Raw genomic sequence first — 25993 nt, forward strand, 5'->3', positions numbered from 1 at the left:
ACACCTTCCCCAGCATATATAACCCTGAGTTTGAAACTGTTCTTCCCTTTTCCTGGGGCCTCCTAGAACTACCCAATCAGTGAAGAACCAGATTTATGAAGAATCAAGCTTTATTTTTTACAAAAATGAAAAGTTGTAGCATGTCTCAACAGCCAGCCTGAGGCAGGGCTGGCTCAGAACTCACTCAGAACTGCTGGGTTCCCTTTAGTCCTTTCTGGTTTCAAAGCAAAACCAGTCTACAGTGGCCCAGGAATGAACTCTCAGCCCTGGGAGGTTGGTCAAGGGTAGGGTTTGACTGAGACTGAGGTGGCCAATGCTAGCAGGCAGGTATTGGCAGCCTCACCTCTCCTGGGAAGAGGCATTAAGGCTCCAAGCATGAAGGAAGGAGCACCTAACCTTACTCTGTAGGCTGTCAAAGGAGGGGGAGAGATTCTTACTCTGGTCAAACAGACACAAGGCCCAGGTTCAACTGCACTTTCCCAAAGCAGCAGGCTTGTCTTTCCACATTCGTGGGAGGGACTACATCTCTGGGTCTACGCCAAAGCCCCAAGACTCAGAAGCCTCTAGTTTAAGGTACCCAAGCACTGATTCATAAGTCTAGGAGCACAGTGGGGGCAATGGAGAAGAGCTATCACTGCACTTTTCAGACAAGAGTGGTCTCTGAGTAGCTGGCTTCCTTAGCTGACAGGCAGGGGTGGCCTGATGGTCACAGGTTATGAAAATCCAGGACGTGGAGGTTATAAGACAGTGCAGCATAGAGATGCTTGGTGGTGAGACGCAGGCAGTACACAGGACTGCTGAGGGGGGTCGATGTCAGCGGGAAGGCCTGGAAGGGAGGGCACAAGAAGAGGTAAGAGCTTTCCAAGTGGGAAATAGGGTTACCTTACCCAGGATCCCCAGGCCCAGTGAAATAGGAACATAGGCCATTATAGGTTTCCTGTAACCCTCTCCAGGCACACCCTTGGCCACATTACCCTCTCCCAGATACAGCCCATAATAAGGAATCCTGGCATCCTGGCAGTGTCAAGTGGACAGGACACTTACATGCAGGCAGGCCCTTTGGCGCCGGTCCCACAGCCGCACCACCCCATAGTAGGAAGAACCTGTGGCCAGCAGGTGGTTACCATCTGTCTGAAGGCAGTACAAGGTGCTGTCGTGTGGCTCTTCCCACTCCATGACACATTTCCTGTCCAGGAAGGGAGATACAAAGGGAGCTTCAGGGTGCCCTCTACCTCCACCCCAGCTTCCTCAAGGGCCTTGAGGAACTGCAGAGAGGGTTAGGGAGCTGTTCTGGACTGAGAGGGAGAGAGGAGCCTGTATCACCAAATTCTTTATAAACCTAACTTAATGAGGAAATCATCCTTTATAAAGGACTCCCTTACTAAGCCCCAGAGCACACAGCAGATTATGCCTGCATTTGTGTTTCCACATGGTCAGCTACTTGTCACAGGACTCATGAAGGGGAGAAGTAATAAAGGCCTCAAGAGAATGCTGAGGGACAGTACCCTGACAGCTCCAGATGCTCTAAGAAAGTGCTTGACCTGATCAAGGCCTGTTGGTTACAGTCTCCCAGCCCACCAGCACCAGAGCTGCCCAAGGGTGGGGAGTCTGAGCTTGATATGACCTTGTAGGCACTTCCCTTCTCAGGACACATGGAAATTGTATCCCCTCCCATGGGCTGGCCCAAGCTTAGAGGGAGGACCCGGATTGCACTGGGGCCCACTACCTGTCCTCCCTGCCCAGCACACTCACCGGACACTGGTGCGGAGGTCCCAGTAGCGCACATAGGTGTCATAGCCACAGGACAGCAACGTGGAAGGGGACTCATACATGACGTCCAGCACCCCAGCCCCTGGAGGAAAATCACTGCCCAGGTGTGTCACCAGTTGCCCACTGAGGGGAAGAAAGGCAGAGGGTGAAGGGCTGCCCCACGTTGGCCTACTCTTTGAACATTCAGATGGCATTAGACCTTGGAGAAAGGAAGCTCTCCTTCTTCCTCAGCTAGAATTAGACTCCTTGTGAAAGGGGGGAGGAAGGAAATGCAGACTCCTAGCCCTCTCACCCCCACCATGAGGCCTCTCCAGCTAGTCCCATCTTCCTCCCCTCCCCCAGTATCCCAGCCCCACCCCCCATCCGTTCCATCACACCTGCATGCTGCTACCCCCAGCCCAGCCACTCCTCCTCAGCTCAGGACATTGAATGGGCCTTGCTGAAGGGGTCGCTCCCCCACCCGCTCCCACACACACTTGGTTACTTTATACTCCTTGATCCTACAGGTCATGCAGTTCTGAGCTGCCTGAGTCCAATGCCTTAATTCCTGCCTGTAATCTGGGGCTCAAACCTCATTGGGGATAAAGACCACACAAAGGGAGAAGGGGAGTCCCAGGAGATGTTAAAACAAGTAAACACCTTTGTGTCTGGGGAGAGAAATCGCTGAGAAAGCAGCTTAGCAGGCTGTCCCTGGTGTTCCTGGCCCGGCTGGCCCCCAGCCTGAGGCTAGCACGCCTCTGTGATCACAGCCCCCAGCCCTGCTGGGCTCCAACCTGCTCCCCCCACCCTCACCCCACCCGGTGGCCAAGAGCAGATTACTGAGAAGAACAATTTCTTTGTGACTGTGTAATTCCCTCCGTGACCGCGGCAGTGGGCAGACCCCTTGCCCCAATGCCAGACCCCTAGCAACCACGTAGGGGGGCCTCCTGGCCCTAGCAACTACCCCTCAACATCAAGTGCACCCGCTAATCCCTGTGGCTAAGAGATGGGGGAAGTATTGCCTTTCTGCAGAATGACTGAGGGGAATGAAGGAGAAGGGGTACTCTCCAGGCCCAATGCCTCAGTTTCTTTTTCACCCATGAGATGCTGGGCTCCATGGTGTGAGGAGAAACAAGGCCATGAATACTTCACAAAGACATCTAGGTAGGAGGTCCTGGCATGGAGTGGAGAGGACTTCATAGCCTCAGCAGCTCACCTTTGGCCAAAGCAGCATTTTAGCAAAAACCCATAATTCAATCTCAAAAGACTGAGGTAGGAAAGGCTGTCAGCCATGCATCTGAGTGCAGACTTCAGTTTCAGTCTTTCCCCCTCACTCAGATTATGACCCTCAACCTTCTTTCCCAGTGCAGCTGCCATCTTCCCTGAAGGCTGAAGGAAGGAAGCAGCTGGTTGGGGGGTAGGGGTGGGGGGTTCTTTCTGCCCACTCTGCCCTTTCCCTTTTAGCTCTGAGCAGTAAGCCTCGGCAAGGAGCCCTATCCCCCTAGTGGGGGATAGGTCCCAAGTCAGTACCCCTGTCCCTAACTCCCTTCTCAGCGAAGTTCTTATCTTCCTCTCAGTAGCCTAGTGCTGGGCCTGAATGGAAAAGATGACAAGCCTCTGTCTGGTGGGAGCATCAGGCAGAAGGCCATCTCCCCAGCTCAATGTCCCACAGACTGACCTGACCACTGACCTTGGCTCCCAGAGAAGCCCGGATTCTCAGATAGGCCACCACCCATGATTCAATCTCAGTCTTCTCAGTCTCTCTCTCTCTCTCTGTCTCCCTCCCTCTCTCTCACACACACACACACACACACAGATAAACCATGTAGGGGCTGTTTTGTTCCATAGTTCTTCCTTTCCTTTCAGATTTGGGGGCCCTGCCCCCTCCATTAGTGAGGCCTTAAGGAGTGATTGAGGAGCTCTCCCCTTTAATCTACAGAAGTAATTTCATGTTTGTCTGTTTGAAATAGAAGATGAAAGGCAGTAGGGGTTGGGAGAAGTGAAGACCAACATGGCTCTGCCTGCCCATCCCTGGTTCTAGGATTCAGAAGGAAGGAGAGCTGGGCACCCATGGGGTTGGGCAGGGACAGCAGCGTAAGAGGCACACCCAGACTGGGTTACCAACTTGGGCTCTTGCTCCTGCTTCGAAGACATTACTAGGAAATGTCTGGGCCTTAAGTATTTGTAAAACGAAATAGAGAATACCACTAGGGGCTACTGCACTCTGGGGGAGACCCAAGGGCCCAAGTAAGCACCAGTCCCTGGGGGCTAGCACAGTCCTGAGAGACCCTCAATTTGCCAGCCCATCCTGGCCAGAGGCTGAGGACTTTCTTTCTGCTGTACTGTTCTCTGATTCTCTGAAATGGCCACACACACTTTAAATGGACCAATAAAAAGATACAATTTCTTTTACCTCTGGGCCTAGGACCCTCAAGGCTCTGTTGTGCAGTGCCTGTGAGGTTAAGTTCAGAGCATAAACTGACACACCAGGCTCTGGGAAATGGCCTGTCTCTTCAAATAGCAGCCCAGCAGTGCCATAGAAGCCCTGCTGTGGCTTTGATTTGGGAAAACAAACAGAAATAGTACTGTGGGCCCTTAAAGGCCCCCACCCCAAGACCTATTTAACTAGAAAACTCTAGCTCAACTGCTCTGGTGGAGGGAGAGACTGGCCTGACAATAGCCCCAAACTTTGGGGGAAACGGAGACAAAACAAGCTGTCTGTTTCCTCATCTCCTCCTCCTGGGCTCCTTTTCTAATTGCAAGTGTGTTCTTGTAAAAACGATTAGATTGCAATTTGTATAACATGGCAACCCCCAAATTCAGACATTTCACCCCTTTTCTCTGGAAAGAATGTTAAGAATGCTTCTCGGCCTCTCACTGTGGGAGGTGGGGTGTGTGTGCCTTGGAGCCTTGGCTGTGGCACAATTTGTGTGGGAACAGGGTTGCTGCTCAGAGCTCTGGGCCAAGACAGGAGCAAGGGCCAGTCTGTCACTATAGAGGGCCAGACAAAAAGTCCATTCCCTTCCAACTCCTGTGGACAAAGCCTAGGCCTCCAGGAGCTGCTGAAGGCTGGAGGGGGGTTGGGGGGAGGACTTCCACATCCCAGCCTCCCCTGAGCCTGACTCCAGCAACTCTCTACCCAGGGAAAGATAAAGACAGATGGGGCTGCCTGTGTGAGCCTGATGAATGAGACAGAGGCTGGGGAGGGGCAGCCTGAAGGAGACCTGTTTCCTTGGCCCTGGCTGTGTGGCCTTCTCCTGGGAGCCCCCAGTGCCTCTCCAGGAAGAAGCAAGCAGAGTGTGGTGGCCACATCCTTGAGTGGTCCCTGGAAAAGTGAAACAGGTCCCCCTGGCCCATCCCGTCCTGCTGCCCAGGCAATTCTACTGCAGCTGGGCAGAAGAGAGAGGAATTCCCTGCCAGAGAGGAGGGATTTTAAGTGAAACACTGATACCCATCACTGCAGGTAGGTGCTGGCCCTAAAGACCTAGATGACCTACCTGGGAGAGGCCCTGAGCACCAAGCTCAGGGGCCACAGAGGCAAGGGGGGCAGTCTCTGGCACCCTACTCCCCAAGTATGGGCCCACAGAGCTAGGAAGCCCAGTGTCCTGCTGACTCTTCTCCCAGCCTTCCCTACAAGCTCTTGTACTAGAGTGCTCTGGAATCATTACTGGCTGACTCCCACCTCCCAGCCCACATCTCAGGATGCCCACAGCTCCCCCACCATTTTCCAGCCATTTTTAACATACCAGGTTTCTGATGATGTTCCCTAGAGACTGCATAGGTCTCCTGTATGTTTGGGTATAAGGACACCCTGTCTAGTATGGGCTGTCCCAAAATGCAACAGTGGGTTTTGTGGAGAGAAAGGATGGAAGAGTGAGAAACAGTTTACCTTCTTCCATCTCCTCTTCTCCCTGGGATGCAGATGGCCTGAAGGTAGAAGCTGTACCTAACATGGATGCTAAGAGAATGGGAGGTTTTTCCTACCTCCCTTCCACTTCCTCCTCCTTTTAATCAGCTACCATTAATTTAGCACCTCCTGTATACAAGGCATTATGCTTAATAGAGGCTACAGAGAGATGTGAGCGATGACTATGATGGACACACTTAGTGCTTTCAAGGACTTTTCATTCCAGCAAGGGAGAGATGTATGGATCAAGTATCCACCTAACAATATAAAGTGTGACTTGATAGATACCATAGTAAGACAAAAGAAAGTTCTATAAGGGGTCAGATAAGAAAAAAGAACATTTCTGGCTGGGGGTATTGACTGATTCTTCACTGAAGGACATGACTATGATGGGCAAAGACAGGAGGGGGGGTAGCCCAGGTGGGAAAAACAACAAAGGTGCAGAGGCAGGGCAGTCAGGCTGTTCTGCAGTGGTTGGTAATTTGCTAGATAGAGGCTTGGGAGTGTGAGAGGAACAAGCTGGCAGGATCTGGCTTCCAGACATAGTGGGAGGGTACATGGGTATGCATACCCCTCATCTAGCATTAACTGTGGGTAGCAGAAGGCTGTGAGGCTTTTGAGCAGGAAGTGATTGTCTTAGTTTGTTTCCCTGGTTGCAGGTGAGGGAAGTGAGTATAACAGAGGAAAAATTACTTTCTTTTCTTTTTTTTAAGAGACAGAGTCTCGCTTTATTGCCCTCAGTAGAGTGCCATAGTGTCACAGCTCACAGCAACCTCCAACTCCTGGGCTTAGGTGATTCTCTTGCCTCAGCCTCCCGAATAGCTGGAACTATAGGTGCCTGCCACCAATGCCTGGCTATTTTTTTTTTTGTTGTTGTTGCGTTTAGCTGGGACCGGGTTCGAACCCATCACCCTTGGTATATGGGGCCGGCCCCCTACCCACTGAGCCACAGGCGCTGCCCAAAAGTGACTTTCTTAAAGTCATGAAACCAATAAGGGTAGAGCTTGAATTCATGCTAAGGGCTGAGTTCTGGCAAACCAGTCTGGTAGCAGCATTCAGGCTGACAAGAACAGAGGGAAGTGAACTAAAGTGCCTGCTCTCTTCTGTGTCTGCTGGGGCCTGCAGAGTAGCCACCACAGCTGCAGCTCACATGAGTCCATTCTGTGCTCCAGGCACTGTGTTGAGTGCTTATTTAATTCTCACAACAGGCCTATGAAGTAAGTTTCTTAACCCCATTTTATAGATGAGAAAATGAAGGCTTGGGTGGCACACCTAGCATATTAAAGTCAGCTATGCACACTCCAGAGTACCCACCCTCTCTTCCTTCACAGACAATGCAGCCACTTGGTCACTCCCCCTCAACATCCTCTGCCCAGTTGGACAATTGGACTCGCCCCAACAGACCATTCAGGGCTACCTCCAACCGTTACCTATTCTTTGCAGGCCTCTCCACCTTCCAGATGCCCAGAGGCTGGCTCTCTGTGGAATAGGCCAGAGAATCAAGGGGACAGATAGATTCTCAATGTAACAAGGGAGGAGTGGAGATAAGCCCATGGAAGCTTTGCTCACCTCAGCCCCATCAGGTGAGAGAGAAGGGCCTTCCCAAGCACACAACATCTCACATGCATGCATGTGTGCGCATACCCTCAGCACCCACCCGTGCACACGTGTTCAGACACAATGGCTCAAAGGCCAGGCAGCCAGGCAGCCTACTTTGTACTGCTAACAAGGGGACCGTAATTACAGGAAGGGGCAGCCAGGCAGATAAAAGGATACAAAATTTCAACATCTGTTGCCATAAAGGGATAAGGAGAAGTGAAATGCAAAGTATCAGTTTGGTGTCAGCAGGCAGAGAGCCAATTTCAAAGAGTTCAGGGGGACAGAGGGGACAAGAAAGAAAAAGGAAAGGGGGGAGAAAGAAAGACAGAAAGAAATTACAGGGTTCCTTAAAGAGGTAAAGAAAAAAGAGAATGAAAAAGCTGTCAGTAATACTTTCAAAGGCGAAGGCAGGTAGTTTAAAGAGGCACAATTCTGTAATCACCCTGACCGTGGGCCAGGCCCCCTGCATGGGGTGGGGGCAGGTGGTCAGAAGGCAGCTATGGGTACCCAGCTATTGCCTAAATGTCAAGGTACTACTAGTGCCCTCAGAGTGGCCCAGCCTGAGCTCAGGACACAGTTTCCTTTTCCAGATGGTCAAAAGGAGCTTCAGGGGCCGGGCGCAGTGGCTTATGCCTGTAATCCTAGCACTCTGGGAAGCCAACGTGTGTGGATCACCTGAGCTCACCGGTTTGAGACCAACCTGAGCCAGAGCAAGACCTCGTCTCTAAAAAATAGCCAGGTGTGGGCGGCGCCTATGGCTCAGTGAGTAGGGCACCGGCCCCATATACTGAAGGTGGTGGGTTCAAACCCAGCCCCGGTCAAAAACTGCAAAAAAAAAAAAAAAAAATAGTCAGGTGTTCTGGCGGGTGCCTGTAGTCCCAGCTGCTTGGTACAGGGAGGCTGAGGCAAGAGAATTGCTTAAGTGTGAGATTACAGCACTCTACCCAGGGCAACAAAGTGAGACTCTATCTCCAAAAAAAAAAAAAAAAGGGCTCCAAGGGCAGCGCCTGTAGGTAGGGCACCAGCCCCATATACCAAGGGTGGTGGATTCGAACCCGGCCCCAGCCAAACTACAACAAAAAAATAGCCGGGTGTTGTGGTGGGTGCCTATAGTCCCAGCTACTCGGGAGGCTAAGGCAAGACAATCGCCTAAACCCAAGAGCTGGAGGTTGCTGTGAGCTGTGACAACACAGCACTCTACCAAGGGCGACAAAGTGAGACTCTGTCTCTATTAAAAAAAAAAAAAAGGGCTCCAGCCAGGTGTACCTTGCCATTCCAAATGTCATTAGATGCCTAATATACATATTCTGTGCTCAGTGCAAGGATACAAGGTAAGTTCCCAGCTCAGAAGAGAGCCTGTGGAGGCTCTGTGGCTAACCAGAGCCTGTGGCTAACCTGTTGGTTTTTATGAGTACTCTAACAAAGTGGTCAGTGGGAAGGGCCATAAGCTCTAGCCACAGGAGTAAGGATCAGAGGCGGCTTCGTGAAGGAGGTAGTATTTATGCTGAAGATTAAGCAGGATTTCATTAGGCAAAGATGGGGTATTCAAGGCATGGGTTTGGCTTGAGCTAAGGCACAGAAAATGTAGGGCACCTAGCCTGCCTCTGCCTTTGCTGAGAAAGACGCGGCTTAGGAGCTATGAGATGGAAATTGAGGTATAATGGGGAACTGGGGATGACCTGGCCCACAAGGGAAGGGAGAGATAAGGGGATGTATGCAGGGTCATAAATATGGTCATACATGTGCAGGGCAGCACAGTGCTTAGCCAAGGACTCTATGGTCTAGGAGGCCACCGGACTCTAAACTTGGCCCCCTTACAGTACACAAGGTGGCTTAAGGCTATGGCTGGACCCACTGTGACACCTTCAGGTCTAGGATCACAGCCTCTCCAACAACTAGGTCCCTGAAGTCCACCAGGGGCCTAGTTGTTCCCCCTCCTCAGGACACTAGTGCTTGATCCAACTCCAATGCCCCTTGGTAGAAAAAGTAAAACTCACAGCAAGAAAAGCCCTGGAGGATGAGGCTGTGATATCAGGTTAGTCAGACCCACATGGGCCTTCCAGTGACTTGGTGGGGGTGTGCCCCACACAGTCAACACTTGGAACCTTCCACGGGCCTAGCCAAGGGCTCTGCTCAAATGCAGACAGAAAACACAAGATGAACCTTGATGCCTTCAGACCCCAGGCCCAGGACAGGATGGCTTTGGGCAGTTCCTCAGGGCTGACGGGACCTTAGGGCCTAGCTTGTCATACTTCAGTGATTGATCTGTCAAGATAGAGGCCTGTAGCCCCAGCTACTTGGGAGGCCAAGGCAAGAGGATTATTTTAACCCTGGAGTTCAAGACCAGCTTGAGCAATACAGTGAAATCCTGAAAAAAATTAATTTATTTTTAAAAAGGATGGAAGTACATAAGTTCCTGGTACTTGAGAGTTGGGGAATAGGTTCAAAGACCATCTACTATTGGAAGCAGGAATATGCTGGAACCTTGAGGTTGGCTAAAGAATTCCATTTTTCCTACTCGGGAGGCTGAGGCAAGAGAATCGCTTAAGCCCAGGAGTTGGAGGTTGCTGTGAGCTGTGTGAGGCCACGGCACTCTACCGAGGGACATAAAGTGAGACTCTGTCTCTACAAAAAAAAAAAAAGAATTCCATTTTTCCTATCAACAGGTTATAAATCCCCTGTCCTTGGGCCCACTCTCACAGTGCCCAGCTCCAGGAGAGAGAAAAGCAGAAAGAGAGGAAGGAGAGGGAGATCGCCAAGTTCCTTGACATTTAGGCAATAGCTGGGTACCCATAGCTGCCTTCTGACCTGCGTGCCCCAGCCAGCAACCCCAATTCCTTTCCCCAGTCTACCCTATAGGGAGAATAGAGTTTGTAGAGGTCCTGATGGAATGAGGGGCTGAGGGAGCCATGCTGACCCTAACAGGGGTCCCCATGCATTGTAAGAAGGAGTATAGACTGCCTGAGGATGGTAGCTGAGAGACATACAGATGGTCATGGGTAGTGGCTCCCCTGTGGAGCAATAGCACCCAAGAGGGGCAGCCCCCACTGTCATCCTAAGGGCAGTTCCTGGAGGGGCAAAGCTCAGGGGAAAACTGCCCCTCCTGTACTCCCCCTCCACCCAAGTCACAGCACACACATAAAAGAGAAAATCCAGGCACTCCTCAAGTTTCAGTTGTGACAGGTTAAAAGCAAAGAATCCATCTAGTGTGCACACCACCCAGCCCCGAGTCCTGCCAGCAATGCTGCTCCACCTTGCAGATTGGCCTGTCAGTCAGGCTTTGGTGATATTGAAAGATCAAACTTTTGTCTTGCCTGTTCATTACCTTAATCCTATTTTCTACATGGCTTTATTATCTGCATGGGCTTCCCTAAGCAAGACCACTCTACAGAGTCATCCTGTCCATCCATTTCCTCCCATGAAAAATTGATGCTTCCACCAGGGTATCTGTCCTCAAACCCCGCATGGCTCAGTCCTCCAAGCTTCTCTAAGAATAAGGTAGATGTTTAAATAAGACCTGGCTCTTCTTAGTGTTGAGGACAGCACCCTGGGGGTAGAGAGAAGGCGATGCAAAGTGATGCCCAAGGCAGCCCTGCCACAACCATAGAGCCCATAGGCTGGCCAGAGGATGCAGTGGCTGTTTCTTATCTGGCTCCAGTAAGAATCGAGGCAATAGCTGTCATTTGGGTTAATTCTGGTTCCAGTAGTTAGGGTTAGTGAGGGCTAGGGATTTCATAAGAGAATGATAGTCAAAAATTTGATGCCTTAGAACACCATCCTGGCCATAAACCGGTGCCCAGGAGTACCCTTCACCAAGGCAACCACAGGCAGAAGAGTCCACTCAATCATTACCCAACCTTCAAGATGAAGCTGAGCCATGGTGATATAACTAGACCACCCCTCAGGTTGTATGCCATCTTGGGCCCAGCTTCAAGTGAGATGGTAGTGAGTGTGTGCGCCTATAGTCCCAGCTACTGGGGAGGCTAAAGCAGGAGGATCACTTGAACCTAGGAGTTTGAAATTGCTGTGAGCTAGGTTGATGCCATGGCACTCTAGTCTGGGGCAATACAGTGAAACTCTGTCTCAAAAAAAAAAAAAAAAAAAAAAAAGCCTGGGTACTGTGGCTCACACCTGTAATCCTAGCACTCTAGGAGGCTGAGGTAGGTAGATTGCTTGAGCTCAGATGTTTGAGACCAATCGCAGAGCAAGACCCTATCTCTACTTAAAATAGAAAAATAAGGGCGGCGCCAGTAGCTCAGTGAGTAGGGCGCTGGCCCCATATGCCGAGGGTGGCGGGTTCAAACCCAGCCCCGGCCAAACGGCAACAAAAAAATAGCCAGGCGTTGTGGCGGGCGCCTGTAGTCCCAGCTGCCTGGGAGGCTGAGGCAAGAGAATCGTGTAAGCCCAAGAGTTAGAGGTTGCTGTGAGCCGTGTGACGCCACGGCACTCTACCCGAGGGCGGTACAGTGAAACTCTGTCTCTACAAAAAAAAAAAAAAAAAAAAATAGAAAAATAAGCTGAGTATTGTGGTGGGTGCCTGTAGTCCCAGCCAGTTGGAAGGCTGCAGCATGAGGATCACTTGAGCCCAGGAGTTTGAGGTTGCTGTGAATTAGGATACCACGACACTCTACCCAGGGTGACAGAGTGTGACTCTGTCTCAAAAAAAGGGGGGGGGGGAGATAAGCTACAGATGGAATAGATATATTAGCAAGATATATATATATATATATATGACAAAGGACTAAGACCTAGAATATACAAAGAACTCTGAAAACTCAATGTAAAAAAAGGCAAACAGTGCCTCAGCAGCACATACACCGAAATTGAGAGGATACAGAGAAGATGAGTGGGGCCTTTGAGCAAGGATGACACACAAATTCATAAAGCATTCCATTAAAGAAAAAAAATTCCAATGGGCAAAAGACATGAACAGACATTTTGCCAAAGAGGATGCACATGAAATACATAGCAAATAAACACATGAAAATATATCCAACATCATTAGCTGTTAGGGGAAATTCAAATTCAAACTACAATGAGATGTAACACCTATTAGAGCAGCTAAAATAAAAGATAGTGACAATACCAAATGCTGGTGAGGATATGAAGAAATTTTATCTCTCATATATTGCTGGTGGGCATATAAAAATGGTAAAGATGGTCTGAAAAATAGTTTGGTAGGTAAAAAATTAAATATACATCTACCAAACAAACCAGCAATAGTAGGTGTTAGCATTTATTCCAGAGAAATGAAAACATATCCCCACACAAAAACCTATGCACAAATGGTCATAACAGTTTTATATACGAAAGTAAAAAAACTGAAAGCAAATGTCTTTCAATGGAGAAAGGAACTCTGGTACATCTGTACCATGGAATACTCTTCAACAATAAAAAGAAAGAAGCTACTGACATATGCCAATGACTACTGTGGATCTCAAGGGAAATATGATGAGATTTTTTTTCTTTTGGCAGTTTCTGGCTTGGGCTAGGTTTGAACTCTCCACCTCCAGCATATGGGGCTGGCGCCCTACTCATTTGAGCCATAGGTGCCACCCATGATGAGTTTTTTTAAAAGTCATTTTTGAAAAGTAACATATTGTATGATTCCATTTATGTAACATTTTCAAAATGAAAAAAATCACAGAGGGCTAGGAGCCTGTAGCTCAGTGCCAGCCACATACACCACAGCTGGTGGGTTTGAATCTAGCCTGGGCCTGACAAACAACAATGACAACTAAACCAAAAAATAGCTGGGCTTTGTGGCAGGCGCCAGTAGTCCCAGCTACTTGGGAGGCTGAGGCAAGGCAAGAGAATCGCTTAAGCCCAAGAGTTGGAGGTTGCTGTGAGTTATGATGCCCCGGCACTCTACCGAGGGCGACAAAGTGAGACTCTTTGTCTCAAAAAAATAAAATAAAATAAAATAATCACAGAGATGGAAAACTTGTAAGTGGTTGCCAGGAATTAGGGATAAGAACACAAGAGGAGGAGGGTAAGACTACAAAGGGATGTAAGAAGGATCTTTGTGCCAATGGAACTCGATGGTGGTAGTACTTACCTGAATTTGCACAGGTGATAAAACTGCACAGATGTACACATACTCACACAAATGAGTGCATTCTAAATAAAGGTCTGTGGATTATACCAATGTCTACCTGCTGGTTTTGATATTATACTATATTATGTAAGATGTTACATGAGTATCTCTCCATCCTATATTTGTAAACCGAGTAAATCTACAAATATTTCAAAATAAAAAGTTAAAAAACAAAAACAGAATGGCAGATAATCAGATGGGAATATGGCAAGCCTCCCAAAACAGAGAACTGTGAATATAACCTAGTATTTTAACTGTTCTGCAGACCACCTTCAAAATTCCTTTTAGTAAAATCATCTCTGAGAATAGATGGGATTTTATGTAGCCACATAGGCACTCCTCAGAGAAACAATATCATAAATCCAAATTATTATCATAAATTCTACATGAAACTATTTACTTAAACATTACTTCAATAGTCTCCTCAAACTGACCCCAAATGATCTTATGTGAGACGGCATCAGGAGGAGGCTGTCGGTGGGTAGTTGGGGCACGGTCCTTCCTGGTCTCCTCCTGGACCATGTGGCCCCCAAGGCCAGGTTTGGCTCATGTAGCTCCTTTTCTTGCCTCCTGCTGTCCCAGTTCCCTCCTCCCTCTGAAGCCATAGTGGTCTCAAGAATCTCTTACCTGTTGAGGTCCCAAATTCTCAGGGGTGAGAAGTGCCCACAACAAGCTGTCCCTGTCACAAAAGAGCTGCCAAACAAAAGGAAAGCAGAGTCAGATCTGGCTTGTCAGAACTTGTGTAGAAATGGCTTACATTTTACAATTAGAAATGGTTGCTTGTTCTTCAGTAGATCGTGTGGTTAAGCCAGAATGAGAGAAACAGTCAAGAGCCATTAGAGTTGTGGGAAAACAACTTGGAGCACTGTGAGGGCTGTAGCCTTCCACCAGAGAACCCAAAAGTTCAACAATAGCTGAGCTCTGTTGTTGTGGTCTCTGCCCACCATAAAAACAGATCTCTAAATGTGCAAGTCTGAGCCCAAGGGAAAGCAAGCCTACTGGGCTTCAATGAGAAGCTGAGAGCACAATGCAAAGACACAGAAAAGGTCTTCCAGGACAGGCTGCTGGGGGGCTGGAAGATGATGCCATGGTCAGAAGTGAGGGTAGCTGGTGGAGGGCGGATTATTGAAGGTTTTAAGAGCTGGGGGATAGCTGGTAATGTGGTACTAGCACATGGCTGGTCTAAAGGCACCAAACTGAGAAAAGGAAAACCTGAAAAGTGAGTCAATCCTCTAAATGGGTATATATGCTAGTGATTGGGGGTGGGGAGAGTGAAGAATGGGAAAGGCAGGCAGCCACTGCTTCAGATGAGTGAGAGAGGAGTCAGACAGCATCATCTAAGGCCAATGAGAAACACTGCAGGTGAGGGGCAGGCTGAGCACATTTCCCAGAGTGTCTCTTAGAGCCCTGAAACCCTCAACATACACAATCTGCTCAGGTTCATTATGAGTGGAGGCACAAGCCCAGTGTGGGTCAGTGCAAACTGGCCAGGCTGACACAGTGCTGGGACCACAGTGCTTGAATCGATGAGCCAGACAATTCATTTGTTAGAGATTTGGCGGGGTAGAAAGGGAAAGCCTTTAGGAAACCCAGGTTTGAAAATGTAAGGGCAAGAAAGAGAACTGAAAGCAGCTATGTCACTCAGGAGCCCTGGGGCAGGGATGGACCATGTCCCTATGCGTCTTGCACTGGCAGGGGAGACTGGACATACTAATGACATGTTAGCAACAGCCCATCCACCCTAGGGCTACCCACTATGGTGGCTCTCTGATCCCAAGTGTATCAGTGGGGAAATAGATTTCTATAGGGAAGGCTCTGGAGAAGCTAGTGGCTTTGCCTAAGGCAGTGGTTTTCAACCTGTGGGTCACAACCCACAGGAACTATATCAAAGGGCCATGACATTAGGAAGGTTGAGAACCACTGGCCAAAGATCAGGAGTTGGCCTGCCAATTGCTGATTGAGGAAATATTAGGGCAGGCATTGACCAAGCCACTGATTTATAATAGCGATTGCAGGGCAGGTATCTGCTTCTCAATCCCAGGCTGATAAAAAGAACATAGGAGGCATCCTGGGTCCCCCACACTTCAAGTAAGACTTCCTCCAGGGACATGCTCCACTATCCCAGTTTCCTCTGGACTTGTGGGATTGCCAGCAGCCACTAAACCACAGAGTGGGGGTGCCAAAACAACCACACCTGCCATACCCCAAGTAACTCCTAGCCTGGGAATCAGCCACTCCACTGGGCACTACAAAGTGCACTACTAACACTACAAAGTTAGTAGGTGTTGCCCTCACCTCCCTCCCTCAACATTTTTCTCTTTAGAGTAATCCATTAATAATTGGTAAAGCCAATTACCTTGGGTTGGAAACATAATAGCCACTTGGAAATCATTCAAGCAGGCAATTGGACTCTCCAGACTTTTGAGAAGTGGGGGCCAGGTGAAGGGCGCCAGCACAGACACACAGACATCTCTTAAGGAGGCCCACAGCAGGCCTCTGACTAGCCACAGGCCTAAATTAGTGTCAAGGTAAGTCAATAGAGAGAAAAGGGGAAGGAACACAGAACTTTAATTCCTGCCACTCCCACAGCTCTGACCTCCCAGCAGGTGGGATGGGGGATGCAAACACCCTTCCCAGGGACTTCTCTCCCTGCCCATCTACCTCTGGCCCTGATCACATGCCCCCAAGAGGAGCACCCTTGACCTTCCCACCCTATTAAGAGCTTTCTTAATTCCTTGGAGATGACACCCATAAATGTTTCTTTCCAAAAACTGTCCTATTACCTTGCCTAACCACTGGGAAGTGAGGAGGAAAAGAGAGAGGGAAAGTAGAGCATCTTCCTGGCACTTATGATGTCCTAAAAGTTTAATCAAACTTAACACTCAATAAAAAACCATCTGAACAGAGTCAAGCAGATTTTAAGCCATTCCCCAAGACTCACACTCAAACCATGGGGACTTCCCAGAACTTTACGGGATCAGGCTGGCTGCAAACATAGTCCTGCACACCTCAAACTATTCCCCACCACTTGTGACCATACTTGTCCTCCTGCCACTCCTCAATTCTCATGGTCATTAGGAAGACTGAGCCACAAGCCACAGACAAGCCACATTAAAAGTCAGAAGATTAGGCTCAGCACCTGTAGCTCAGAGACTAGGGTGCCAGCCACACACATGGGAGCTGACGGGTTCAAACCCAGCCTGAGCCTACCAAACAATGACAACTACAGCCAAAAAAAAAAAAAAAAAAAATAGCCAGGCGTTGTGGCAGGAGCCTATAGTCTCAGGAACTGGGGAGGCTGAAGCAAGAGAATTGCTTAAGCCCAAGAGTTTGAGGTTGCTGTGAGCTGTGATACCACAGCACTCTATCCAGGGTAACATAGTGAGACTCTTGTCTTAAAAACAAACAAAAAAAAAGTCAGAAGATTAAAAAGGGTATGCCCAAGTACAACAAACACATGAAGGGGAAGGAAAGGAATTTACTACTCTAGAATATACAAATGCCTGCTTTACATCCCATGAGTTTACAAGATAGAAATGATTAGTCCTATCATATAGAAAGTAAAAATAAAGCAAAGGCCAACCTTCTGTGAATTTCCTCAAAATGCTGCTACTGCACATACAACCTGCTACCCCCACACTCTGACTCCTCCATCAAGACTCACCAGATAAATTGCTTTGAAAAGAAGCTGGTAGGGTTGGATCTGTGCACCACAGACAGCTTCACCACCTCAGTTCTCTAACCTCCCTGGAGATTTAGCCCAAACATAAAGCTGTGCCCCATTGCCTGTTCCACGTGCATCAGCCCCCCACATCTTCCACATCACTCCCTGTGCTGGGTCACATGCTAACTAAGGATGTCAAAGGCTCTCAGTAAACAGCTGGAGAAACATGTACAATTACTTCCATGGCTCCTCCTAAGTGACTACTCAAAGAATTTTCCCCACTAAAGGCCTTTGCTACAACCTCAATTTAGGGTTTGAAAATACTTAAAAAACTAGCTCCCCTCAGGAAATGAATAAAATTCAAATGGCTTCTGCCCTCAGTCCCATCTCTTCCCTCAGAGGTACCCCAGAGACAAGGACATCAAATCTGGGCTGCACAGGCAGAGGCAGGAGCCGGTGGCATACCAGGTTTGTTGGCCATCCTCCTTCAAGTCCCTACCATGCTCATGGGACAAATGGCTTTTTTTGGTTTATCTTCTCATCTTCCATTTGAGATCATGAACTCTCTGGTGGCTCCTGAAGTACACCAATGCCCAGTGACTGCCCCAGAGGAAACACTTAGTACAAATTTGTGGAACTAAATTAAAAGTGCCTTCCAGAGTGCTCGAGCCAACACTGTTAGGGAACCTAGTTGTGTGGGCTCTGAAGTTGGCCATTTGTTTCTTTTTTTAATTTTTTTATTTTTGTAGAGACAGAGTCTCATTGTACCACCCTCGGTAGAGTGCCATGACGTCACACAGCTCACAGCAACCTCCAGCTCTTGGGTTTACCCGATTCTCTTGCCTCAGCCTCCAGAGCAGCTGGGACCACAGGCGCCCGCCACAACGCCCGGCTATTTTTTTGTTGCAGTTTGGCCGGGGCTGGGCTTGAACCCACCACCCTCAGTATATGGGGCCGGCGCCCTACTCACTGAGCCACAGGTGCCGCCCGGTCCATTTGTTTCTTAAAGAAACAAGTCCTGGATCACCAAAGACTCAAACCTGTATGACCATGAAACAGTCACACATTGTTGGGGGAGTAAAGTCCCTCATAAACATCACAACCAGATAAGAGACAGAAGTACCAACAGTAAAAATTAAAGTCAGCATTCTCTCTGTCTCTCTGTGTGCAAACGCACACACTCGTAGAAGTACATACACTCTCTCGTAGCTAGAGCATCTAAATATCATTCTGACTCTGTAAACTCAACTCTTTTTGAATCAGAAAGCTCTCACCAGAAGCCAGCCTTCGACAAATTCTCATTCTGTCACAGACCATCCCCAGATCCTCAGTCTACCTCATTTGCCAGTGGTCCTAGCTCAGGCAAAACTAGCATCACAGAGATCATAAGACCCGTGAAGTTGTCACAGATACCTCACATCAGAGAACACTGCCAGGAGAGTTAGGGTTCTGCACTCAAGTTGAGAAATAGAAAATAATAAGACATAGAAAAAAGAAGAGAAAGGTAAGGAAAATTCACTGGGCATGGACAGGAGGACAGATTCCTACTGCTTCTGCATTAGGTTAGGCCCCTTTAATAACATTAGTAATTTATTGAGCACTTACTAGGGGGCGGGTGCTAAGGAACTATGTCAAAAGCATTATCCCATCTAATCCTCATAATACTATGCAGTAGCTACCATCCTCCCTCAGTTTCCTCCCAGTTAGGAAACTGAGGCTCAGAGAGGTAATGTAACTTGCTTTAGCTCACATAGGTAGCAACTAGTGATCTAGAATTAGAACCCAGTCAGTCTTGGTTCCAGAGCCTTACTTATTATATGGCCCTTTGCCCCATAAATTCTCATCTGGCTACATTTCAAGAGTTAGTCTTGTCTTCCCAATACCTAGTATAATGCCTGATACATATTGAAAACTCAAATGCTTATTGAACAAATGAATTGACAAATGACTCCACCTGGAAAAAGAAAGAAAGGCTGAGTGGCTCTGAGGTGGGGCAGCAGAAGTGGCATGCTCAGCAGCTGTGCCCCGTGGCTGGCCTGGAGCCGCTCAGGTGGCTCAGGCCCCAGCAGCCTCTGTGCCTGGGCTGACACACTTTGGCAAGGGAGGCCACCAGAGCTGTCACATCATTCACCAACATGCCCATCAAGTGTATTCAGTTCTCTTCAACCCGCATTGGCATTTTAATTACTGTTGGGTAAACTAATTTGTACAAATGAAGGCCAGGCTGCCTAATAGAATATGCAAGCTCTCTGACCTCTGACAGGCACTGACACAAGATACAAAGGCAGCTGAGGAAGGCTTTTTATCTGAGCCTTATTACTCTCTATTACTCCAATTAGTCAGGCTCCAGTGCTCCTAATTGGAGGAAAAATTGCAATTAAATCAATTTTTGATGGGCTGCAAGTGGGCTCCCGAACCGCCCTGCTTGTGAAACACTGATATTATAGCAGCAAAGGTCACAGGCCTCATCGGCACCTGGGCCACCCCCCAATCCCCCGATTTCCCTTAGCCTCCTCCTTAAATACCTTAAGGAAACCCCTGCCCCTCCATTGGCTCGGCCAGCAAGGGTGGGAAGGAGGGAGTCATTAGAACATGTCAGGTCTCATTGCTGCTGCCGCCATCTGCTAACCTCCGCCACTGACATCATTACAGCGGTAAGTCCCAAAGCATGAATATAGTGCGAAGGTCACACAAACTCACTCGGTGAGGGGAAGCCTGGAGCAGAGCTACAGTGACAGCACTGTGAGGGAGGGACCAGTGGAGTGGGAGCAGGAGGTCAACAGAAGTCAGGAAGGGGAAAGGCACAGGCAGGGGGTAGATGAAAGTGTGAGACAGCCAGTTCCTAAGATCCAGCCAACAGAGCACCCTGGTCACCAAAGGGGTAGGGAAATAGATGTGTCTGGGAAGGAGGAAAAAAAGAAGCAAATCTTATTATCTCTCCAGCAAACATCCATTTTATAGCTGGGGAAGCATCCACCTGAATGCTGTACCCAGAACGAGAAGGCTGCTTGGGTCACATCTGTGATAACAGGGGCCTACCATCCCAGTGACTGTATTGTGTAGTCAGGGATGGGGGTGAGGGGGTGGTCTGTAGGACTAGAACTGTAAGACCAGGCAGGGAAAGGTAAATACAACATTCTTCATCAAACTGAAGGCTAATAAGACCAAGAGGCTTATCTGAATGATGTTTGGCTAAGTTTAAGGCAAAAAAGTTCCATTTCACATAGTAGCTGGCATACTATTACCTCATAGAGATGGTGTGGATAGAAAATATAAATTCAAAAGTTTAACTAACGTCATGGATGACTGGACTACAATGGGTTAAAAGGTAAAGGACAATATGCCTTGCCTTCAAGGGATCAAGACCAAAACATGTTTATTTGCTTTGAGACAGTCTCAAGCTGTTGCCCTGGACAGAGTGCCGTGGTGTCATAGCTCACAGCAACCTCCATCTTGGGCTCAAGTGATCCTCTTGCCTCAGTTTTCTATTTTTAGTAGAGATGGGGCACCACTTTTGCTCAGGCTGGTCTCAAAACTCGTGAGCTCAAGCAATGTACCTGCCTCAGCCTCCCAGAGTGCTAGGATTATAGGCTTGAGCCACTGTCCCCAGCCAAGACCAAAACATGTTAACTGGAATACTAAACAGTCATTTAAAATGATGTTCCCAAAGAACACGGGCAAGATGCTTATGATATACTATTATAAGACAAAAAGGCAGGGTACAAATAACAGTATTACAACTATTTTTAAAAAAGCCTATGCATAAAAAGTGGAAGAAAACATACTAAAAGACAAAACAAATACAAGCAACTGTTCTATCTGCTCCTGAAAGAATGTAATGGCCATATGTTCCAATGCTAAGGGAAAGACTGGCTAAGACTTCTGAGAAATGATAATATAGCATTCACGAAATTAGGTACCCAACATGAAGCATGAAAAAAGATGAGCTATACATGATCATTATTTACAGACAATATGATTATTTACCTAGAAAATCCAGAAAATTCAACTAAAAAACTATTCCGACTAAATACCAGGGTTGGATGAGGTAGCTGGTGTGGTGCATACCCTAAGAGAAAGAAGTACAGGTGCAGACTCCTGACTCTGCCACTTCATAATTGTGTGATCTTGGGTGAAGTTACTTAACCTTTCTGAAGTCCAGCTTCTTCATGTAAAGAGGAAATAATAACAGTATATAGGCATAGGTTTGTTGTAAAAATCATATGGGATAAGATGTTTAGAAAACATCTGTATGGTTAACCATGGAGGTTGGCTATTATTATTTTGATATATAATAACTAGCATATTATATTCAATATATATTAGCTATTATCATATTCAATAACCAGTGGAAAATATAACTTAAAATCCACTCACAGAAAGAAATGCACTCACATAAACATTTATTATGTTTGAGGCAGAATCTCACTCTGCTGCCCTGGGTAGAGTGCTGTGACATCATCATAGCTCATAGCAACCTCAAACTCTTGGATTCCGGCGATCTAGCACCTGGCTAGTTTTTCTATTTTCAGTAGAGATGGGGTCTCACTCATGCTCAGGTTGGTTTTGAACTCCTGAGCTCAAGCAATCCTTCCACTTTGGTCTTCCATAGCACAAAAAGAATTTAAAAACTATAAAATATCCAAGAATAAACCTAACAAACCAAAAAAAAAAAAAAAAAAACAAGAGAAAACAAACAGAAAAAAACTCAACAAAGAGCTATATGAAAAAATTATAAAACTTTATGGAAGGACATAGAATTATTGAATATATTATTTTCCTGGATAAAGCCTTAAGAATATAAAATGGGGCTGGGCACAGTGGCTCATGCCTATAATCCTTTTCACTCTGGAAGCTGAGGTGGGTGGATTGCTTGAGCTCAGTAGTTGGAGACTAGCCTGAGCAAGAGCAAGACCCCATCTTAATTAAAGATAGAAAACATTATCCAGGTATGGTGGTACATGCCTGTAGTCACAGCTACCTAGGAGGCTAAAGTAAGAGGATGACTTGATGGCACCCGTCGCTCAGTAGTTAGGGTGCCAGCCACAGGCATAGGGGCTGGTGGATTCGAACCCAGCCCAGGACTGCTAAACAACAATGACAATAGCAACAAAAAAAAATCTAGGCATTGTGGCAGACACCTGTAGTCCCAGCTACTTGGGAGGCTGAGGCAAGAGAATCGCTTAAACCCAAGAGTTTGAGGTTGCTGTGAGCTGTGACGCCATAGCACTCTACCGAGGGTGACAAAGTGAGACTCTGTCCAAAAAAAAAAAAAACAGAAGATGACTTGAACCCAAGAGTTTGAGGTTGCTGTGAACTATGATGATGCTGCCACACTCTACCCAGTGAGACAGCATGAGACTCTTGTCTCAAAAAAAGGAACATAAAACTGTCAGTTCTTCCCTAATCTTTTAATATAAATGCAATACAGTCCCATCTAAGCAAGATTTTTTTTTTTTTTTTTTTGAAACAAGAGCCTCAAGCTGTCGCCCTGGGTAGAGTGCAATGCCATCATGGCTCACAGCAACCTCCAACTCCTAGGCTCAAGCGATTCTCCTGCCTCTGCCTCCCAAGTAGCTGGGACTACAGGCGCCTGCCACAATGCCCGGCTATTTTTTGGTTGCAGCCGTCATTGTTGTTTGGTGGGCCCAGGCTGGATTCGAACCCGCCAGCTCAGGTGTATGTGGCTCGTGCCTTAGCTACTTGAGCCACAGGCGCCAAGCCTAAACAAGATTTTTTATTCAATTGATTCTAAAATTCATCTGAGGGGAAATCCACAGGGATAACCCAGGAATATCTGGAAAAAAAAAAAATCAGAAGTTGCTTTACCAGATCAAAATATACTATAAAATTGTAGTATAGGGCAGTGCCTGTGGCTCAAGGAGTAGGCACCGGTCCCATATGCCAGAGGTGGCGGGTTCAAACCCAGCCCCGGCCAAAAATCACACACACACAAAAAAATTGTAGTATAATATTCATTCTACAACAAATAGATCAATGGATCAGAATCAATCAGAATAAAGAATCCAAAGCCATGCCTATCTATTTGTAGAGAATCAGTAGATCCTAAGCATGGCCTTTAAAGAGAGTATAGAATAAACTAATCAATAAATGGTATAGAGACCATTGGATACATGTCTGGAAATAAAATAAAATTGGAGTCTTGCCTCCCAGAAAACATCAATTCGAGGTAGATGAAGAACACAAACTTTTTTTTCTTTAAAGAGATGTAGTCTTCAGGGTCTTGTTGGATCATCCAGGATGGAGTACCCTGGCGCAATCATTGTTCACTGTAGCCTAAAACTCCTGGGCTAAAGTGCTCTTAGAGCCTCTGATCCTTGAGCATCCAGAGTAGCTGAGACTAAACATGTGTGTCACTACACCCAGCATTTTTTTTTTTTTAAATAGTCACACTCTGTCGCCCCCGGTAGACTAGAGGGCAGTGGCATCATCATAGCTTACTGTAACCCCAAACTCCTGCACTCAATAAACCCCCTGCTTCAGCCTCTTGAGTGGACTACAGACATGCATGACCACACCTAGCTAATTTTTCTTTTTTTTTAGTAAAGATGGGGTTTCCCTTTTGCTCAGGCTGGTCTCAAATTCTTAACCTCAAGCGATCTTCCTGCCTCAGCCTCCCAGAGGACTAGGATTACAGGCATGAGCCACTGTGCCCAGCCCTAAGTTTTTAAAACAACGTGGAAAAACCATAAAAGTGTAAGAATACAAGACAATAGTTTTACAATCTTATAAAGACATTCTTATGACTAACACAAAATTCTGAAGCTATTAAGTGTAAAGATGAAAGATGTAACCTACAAATAACAAAAACTTCCATACAACAGAAGACATCATAAACAAGCTGAAAGGAATTATCATATATAGTCAAAAGATTAGCACTCAGAGAGATCACCCAAAGAAGTAATTTATAGAAAAATAAACCTGGCGGGTGGCGCCTGTGGCTCAGTGAGTAGGGCACCGGCCCCATATGCCGAGGGTGGTGGGTTCAAACCCAGCCCCGGCCAAACTGCAACAAAAAAATAGCCGGGCGTTGTGGCGGGCGTCTGTAGTCCCAGCTACTCGGGAGGCTGAGGCAGGAGAATCACTTAAGCCCAGGAGTTGGAGGTTGCTGTGAGCTGTGTGAGGCCACGGCACTCTACCGAGGGCCATAAAGTGAGACTCTGTCTCTACAAAAAAAAGAAAAATACCTTGACCATATGTACAACTGGGCAAGAACAAAGATATTTCCAAAAGGGCTGTTTATAACAGCAAGATACCAGAAATAACCTAAGTGTTCATCACTGGAAGAGTGATTACAAACTATGGTACATCCATATTACTGCGAACTAGAATGCAGCAGTTAAAAAGAATGCTGTAGAGCTAGGTGCTCTGACACAATAGGACTTTGACTGACACAGGGAGATAAAGAATTCAAGTTGTAGAACAAATGTATAATGTGAGCCTAAAACAAAGCAAATCACATATTTGTATATATGTGAATTACATGATGCCTGCTATTTGCTTCTAATGAAAAGATCTGACTGACACACATTAGATTTCCTAAAGGAAAAGGAGTAGATGGTGGGGGGGGGGGGGAACTAAGGGGATTTTTAAATTTTATATTCTATATATTTCAAATGATTTGAAATTTTTACAACTAGAACATATTTATATATTTCTTTCTTTTTTTTTTTTTGAGACAGAACCTTACTTTGTCGCCCTTGGTAGAGTGCCATGGCTTCACAGCTCATAGCAACCTCAAACTCTTGAGCTTAAGCGATTCTCTTGCTTCAGCCTCCCAAGTAGCTGGGACTACAAGTGCCTGCCACAATACTTGGCTATTTTTAGAGACGAGGTCCCCTCTGGCTCAGGTTGGTCTTGAACTCCTGAGCTCAGGCAATCTACCCACCTTGGCCTCCCAGAGTGCTAGGATTACAAGTGTGAACCACCATGCCTGGCTCCTATACATTTCTTAGCTTTTAAAAAAACAAAATTGCGGGCTCAGATCCTGTAGCTCAAGTGGCTAAGGCGCCAGCCACATACACCAGAGCTGGTGGGTTCGAAAACAGCCTAGGCCTGCCAAACGACAATGACAACTACAACCAAAAAATAACCGGGTATTGTGGTCGGTTCCTGTAGTCCCAGCTACTGGGGAGGCTGAGGCAAGAGAATCGCTTAAGCCCAGGAGTTGGAGGATTCTGTGAGCTGTGATGCCACGACACTCTACCCAGGGTGACAGCTTGAGGCTCTGTCTCAAAAAAAAAAAAAAAATTTGCTGGGAGGCTGAGGCGGGTGGATTGCTTGAGTTCAAGAGTTCTAGACCAGCCTGAATAAGAGCAAGACCCCAACTCTACTAAAAATAGAGAAACTAGCTGGGCAGTTGTGGTCAGCTATTATAGTCCCAGCTACTCAGGAGGCTGAGGCAGGAGGAACAGTTGAGCCCAGGAGTTTGAGGTTGCTGTGAGCTGTGACATCACATCACTTTAACCTGGGGCAACAGAGTTCTCTGTCTCAAAAAAAAAAAAAATTAAAAAAGCAAAATTGAAATTGGGAAACTAAAAAGAAGATAGTAGTAAAATTATTCTTTTTAAAGTTACCTAAAAGATGGGTTGCATATTGGTAGCACAGTGAATTTTTTATCTTTAATTTTTTAGAGATAGGTGTTGCTCTATCACCCAGGCTGGAATACAATGATGCAACCTTAGCTCACTGTAACTTCAAATTTCTGGGCTGAAGCAATCCCCCCACTTTAGCATCCCAGGTAGCTGGGACTACAGGCATGAGCAACCATACCTAGCTGACTTTTTTTTATTTTTGTAGAGATGAGGTTTTAATATGTTGTTCTCAACTCCTGGCTCAGTTTCCCAAAGCACTAGGATTACAGGCATAAGTCTTCACGCCCAGCCACAGGACACTGAATTACATGTGATTCTGAGAATCAGACAGACCACTAGTCTCTTGGTTCTGTCCTGGACCC

At 47.1% G+C, this 25993-nt stretch overlaps 1 protein-coding gene and 1 non-coding gene across 4 annotated transcripts in view; one reads left to right on the top strand and one right to left on the bottom strand.

Annotated features, from left to right (window-relative positions):
• Positions 1 to 96: 96 nt before the first annotated feature.
• Positions 97 to 25993, bottom strand: part of FBXW4 (F-box and WD repeat domain containing 4) — a 106693-nt gene continuing 80796 nt past the window's right edge. For 2 of the 3 annotated variants that reach the window (XM_053583046.1, XM_053583047.1), the window contains exons 6-9: positions 13980 to 14045; positions 1753 to 1893; positions 1045 to 1186; positions 97 to 826 (exon numbers count right to left, since the gene is read on the bottom strand). In XM_053583046.1, coding sequence (XP_053439021.1) covers positions 707 to 826; positions 1045 to 1186; positions 1753 to 1893; positions 13980 to 14045 — 469 coding nt within the window. In that variant the 3' untranslated portion in view covers positions 97 to 706. The remainder of the gene's footprint in view (positions 827 to 1044; positions 1187 to 1752; positions 1894 to 13979; positions 14046 to 25993) is intronic. The other variant, XM_053583048.1, reaches the window with a different exon arrangement.
• On the top strand, positions 12053 to 12155 carry LOC128582805 (U6 spliceosomal RNA). The gene has a single exon (XR_008379241.1). It is a non-coding gene; the product is annotated as a U6 spliceosomal RNA (small nuclear RNA).

The sequence above is a fragment of the Nycticebus coucang genome, chromosome 3 (assembly GCF_027406575.1).
Source record: "Nycticebus coucang isolate mNycCou1 chromosome 3, mNycCou1.pri, whole genome shotgun sequence".
Taxonomy (NCBI): Eukaryota; Metazoa; Chordata; class Mammalia; order Primates; family Lorisidae; genus Nycticebus; species Nycticebus coucang.